The sequence below is a fragment of the Empidonax traillii genome, unplaced genomic scaffold (assembly GCF_003031625.1).
Source record: "Empidonax traillii isolate 1590-97213 ecotype Southwest subspecies unplaced genomic scaffold, ASM303162v1 scaffold859:size262776, whole genome shotgun sequence".
Classification (NCBI taxonomy): domain Eukaryota; kingdom Metazoa; phylum Chordata; class Aves; order Passeriformes; family Tyrannidae; genus Empidonax; species Empidonax traillii.
Genome location: NW_020956052.1, coordinates 84,098 through 88,505, shown reverse-complemented (window position 1 = coordinate 88,505; position 4,408 = coordinate 84,098). Strand labels below are relative to the sequence as shown.

At 43.5% G+C, this 4,408-nt stretch overlaps 1 protein-coding gene across 1 annotated transcript in view; it reads left to right on the top strand.

Moving 5' to 3' along the window:
* The first annotated feature begins 2,110 nt into the window (after window positions 1–2,110).
* The window catches only part of LOC114067078 (C-type lectin domain family 5 member A-like), a 6,365-nt gene continuing 4,067 nt past the window's right edge, over window positions 2,111–4,408 (top strand). Inside the window, exons 1-2 of the mRNA XM_027902268.1 lie at window positions 2,111–2,192; window positions 3,448–3,516. Of these exons, the coding sequence (XP_027758069.1) occupies window positions 2,111–2,192; window positions 3,448–3,516 (151 nt within the window). The remainder of the gene's footprint in view (window positions 2,193–3,447; window positions 3,517–4,408) is intronic.

Sequence of the window (4,408 nt, the reverse complement as noted above, 5' to 3'; positions counted from 1 at the left end):
ACTTTTGAAACCTTTTTGTGATTGTGACACAAGCAGAACTTTTGGCTGTGAATTACTGCAGGGAAAAAAAAAAAGATTAATTTAAAAGAAAGACTTGTTCTTATTTTTAGTAATAAAGTTTTAAAAAGTGATTTGAGGCAAACGTAAAGCATTTAATTTCTCCCGAGAGAGCATCCTGGAAGGAAAAATTGAAGTGCTTGGTTTCAAAAGTATTAAGCATTCCATTACTTTCAGAAGATAAATATAACACTAACAGTATTTTTTCCTGCCTTGGTAGTGGAAACTCTTTGTTATGTTAGAAAATAATTTTGGTCCCACAGAAGTTATTTTTCAACTCCTTTACAGACCAGAAAATATCTCCCAGTTGTTTAGGTCTGGACACATTCCAGGTAAACAAGCACTTTACTGGCCACCAAAATCCACATCTGCTCAGCTGTAAAGCACATCCACTGAATATATGGAACAGACAGTTTGAGGGAAAGGCATGCTAGTTACTGTAAATGGAGTTTAAATGGGGTTTTCCATTTGCAGTCTTCCTCCTAAGCCTCTGTCTCTCACATCTCTGGGCTTTGTTTTAGTTTTCCTTTTTACTATAACCATAACAAAGTCATTACCTGAGTAATCTCCAGTGGGTGAAAAACTGGCAAAAAATGCTTGTTTTCACAAAGATTTTTTTTTCCCAATTGTTTACTTCATTCCTCTTTCATAATGTCTATTTAAATTGTAAATATTTATCTGAGAGGGGCTCATTTTCAGACTGCTTGTCTTTGAATTTGGATGTTTCAGTGAAAGAGTGCAATAGGTATTTCAAAAAGACCTGAGGCTGGACAATGTAAGTGTTGGACAGGAACTTTAGGGGGTGTGTTAGAAGTTTCCCCTTCTCCTGTCCTTCTTTGCAAAGTTGGTCGTGGCCCCACTGGAGGTTTGGATTGCACAGGTTAAAAGGTGGACATGACTGGTCTTGGAAATACAGAAACAGAACTGGTAAGAGCAGGAATGAAGTGGGAGTGGAAGGCCCATTCCCTTAGAGTCTGGGGAGCCAAACACAGACTAGTGCTATGAACTGCAATATAAATATTAACACTGACATCTAATTCTTAGCACAGTCATACAGGTCCAGTGGCCCATCCATATTGGCTCAGATAAAAATATCTGTAAGGTACTGAAGATATTTACTGTTTCCCATCATAGTTCTGTGGGAAGCATGCAGTATCCCAGAGAAGAGAATTAAAGGTTGTACATCTAAATACTCTGTGACAAGCCTGGCTAAATGCTCAGAAAATGCAACCACCCTATGTGTCACCTCCAGTATGAACTTTTGCAGCACCTCAGTGTCACCTGAAAGGATTTACAAGGGGAGCTGCAGCCCCACAGTAGCATCCCTTCCATGGTGCATGCACCATCCTTGTCAAATGAGGTTCAGAAGTTCCAGCTCAGTGCAGATTGCACCTTCCCTCCTCAGACAGCCCCAGCCCACACAGCCAGCACTCCCTGAAGGCACAGCAGGATCTGCTGCTCAGCGTGGGCAACACTCCACACTCAGGAGGGGCACTGTTTTCATGGGAAGTTCTGTGGGATAAGTGCCCTCGTGTGTCGTGCTTGTGACTCCAGAAAAGCAGCAGTAAAAATGCTGACTGGACTGGATGGGTGCTTCCTGTGCTCACTTCACGTTACAATAACCACATTAGCAATGCAATTCCCTGCTGATGCTGGATCCCTGAACTTTGCTTTCTGTTTCAGGGAATAAAGCTTGGCTTATCAAACTGTAAAAGGAGGGGTTGGGGTGAGGAGGTGGGGGGGTTTGTGTGTGTGTGTATCTGCAGATTTGGAAACTCAAGACACTACAAGCGACAGAAGCACTTCCCAACAAACGTGGGCACATGGAGGCCATGAACCTTTATTTACTCATGTTTCTTACATAACAACTCTCTGCCATCAGAAGATGAACTAGGAGCAGAATTCTCTTCTCTTTTTGAGTTTGTGTGAGGCCGGAAAAGAAAAGAACTTCCTCCTGAAGGTCAGAGAGGGGAGGGAGCTCTGAGTTGTGGCCGGTCCACAGTGTCATTGTAAGAAAGACAGAGGGAGGAAAGGAGGACACAAGGGATCAAGAATGGCAGAAAATGTTATTTATGCTGACTTGAACCTGCCTGAATCAACCACACCCAGACTGCAGCAGGTCACTGATGTGCAAGGTAGGTCAACTGGTGTGCTTTGCTTTCCTCAATCTCCCTCCCACATCTTCTGAAGGAGTGCCATGGGGCACCAAAGCCCCAGAGGGCACAAGGGAAACGTGGGGGCCAGTGCTGGGAGAAATGGGCAGGTGGGGTGTCCATGTGGGGTTGTTCTTTTCAAAAAGGAAATTGTAAGAAGGTCTGCTTTTCATTTGCTGGGGTGCAAGCGTGAGGGAGAGGCCCTTGGGGCACGTAAGGAGTAGTAGTAAAATGTTACAAGCATAGATTTAGATTGATTTAGTATGAAAGACACTGCAAAAGTCTAACCTGCGATTTATCTTTCTTTAATGCACTAAAAGTTATTGCATAAACTTTTGCACCGGTTTTGCTGCATCATTTAGGAAGCATAAAATTACTTCCTACAATAACTGACTTCATACACTGTGTCTCTGTATTTCATTTTCTCTTTTTCTTCCTTTTCTTTTTAACCTTCCTATCTCTTTGACAGAAATAATTTCTTGCCATCTTGTAGGGTTTTTTTGCAACAAGTGCAAACCCTCCTCATCTATTTTCAAATGGAAAGCTCCCCCAAAAAAAGTTTTATCACTTCTTTCAACAGATAATTTCACAGCTAAATTGACAGGCAACCACAATAGATACCACCCGATTAAAAATTCCATTTGTCTTCTCATTTAATCCATGTATTTCTACTTGAAATTTTGATGCAGTTCTAATAATATTTTTATGTTTCTCTGCTTGTGCCTTTTGGGAACCCCATACCAACTATTTTCTTCTATGTGTTCACTTATTTTATGCAAAATATTTATCAGATATTATCTCTTTGATAAGTTCACTAAAATCAAAACATCCTATTTCTTACTTTTGGCCCACTTTTAATGGCCCCTATCCTTTCTTCCTCCTCAGCATCTTTTCTTCCCTGCTGCTTTGTACTTATCATCTGCAGATGTTAGTATGGCTTTTATCACTGATTACGACAAGATCACTAACTCCTTCCTGGTTAGCATGATCTGTAGCTTTTAGCCTCGATGTTTTAGTCACTCACACCATTCACATGTGGATGAACAACCTTAGCCATCCTTCGATATTTGCCTCCACTTTCGGTTCTGTTTAAAACGCGTGTGTTGTCCTTCTCTCGTTGCCTGCACTGTTCCTGCCCGCAGCAGCTCAGCATTTCTCAGAATTTCGGTAAGCTTTGTTTCAGTGGAGCTGTTTCTCAGCTCTCTCTGTGTGCTCTGCTGTTTTTGCCCGGGCTCAGGTTCCACGTACGCAGAACTGAGAGTGAAAGCCCAAGGCACAGATGCTGCAGGGAGCCACTCGTCAGCAGGTGAGTGTTGGGCTGTCTGACAAACTGATCTGAATTTTAAAGGGGAGAGGAGACCATGGCTTGTTTTCCAAAAATGCAGCGATATAAAACCGTGTGGGAGACAGGAGGATACAGCTGTCTGCTCTGCCTATTCAGAGCAGGGCCAGCTGATGTGTTGCATTATGTGCAGCTAAACCCTTTTCAGCTCCACGGGAACAGGAATGCAAGAATATTATGGGCCACACTGAGAAATCACCCAGCCCAGCCTCCTGCCTCCCACAGCACTGAGAAGTCAACAACACTGGAGATGAAGTAGCAGAGAGAGGGCACATCTGACACCTTCCTGTAACAGTTTCACAGGCAGGACTTTCACATTTCCCCCAGGGACTTGCTTAGATTGATGTGTTTCTACTTACACCCCCTTCTCAGTCACCCCTTTCCAGCCCTGCAGAACCTCACTGTACATCACCATTTACCACTTCCCTCCTCAGAACCTCTTCCTCTACAGTTTTTGAAACAGGGGTGGTAGAAACTGCAGGAACCCTTGAAGGTGTAGGCAAATTGTGGGTTTATCAAACCACATGGCAGAGAAACCATCAGATCTGTTACTTTCTAGTCCCTGGGTGCAAAGAGGGCTTCATGGGTATGATTACAGAACAGCATCAGCAACCCAGCTATCTCCCACCTAATGTCCCTTGGAACTGGTTATTATATCCATGTTTTATTTGATCAACAATCTGCTCCTCCCAGCTGTGTCACCTTCCTTTAGCCTGTTCCCAGACCATTCTTGGCAGGTGCCTTGTATTGGCCACGTGTTCCAAGGGGCTGTCCTTCAATAACCCCTGGGCTGCCTCCATGGGTTTCACTCTCTCTGAGCAGACCTTTTAATTTTCTCTCGCACAGTCACCCTCTC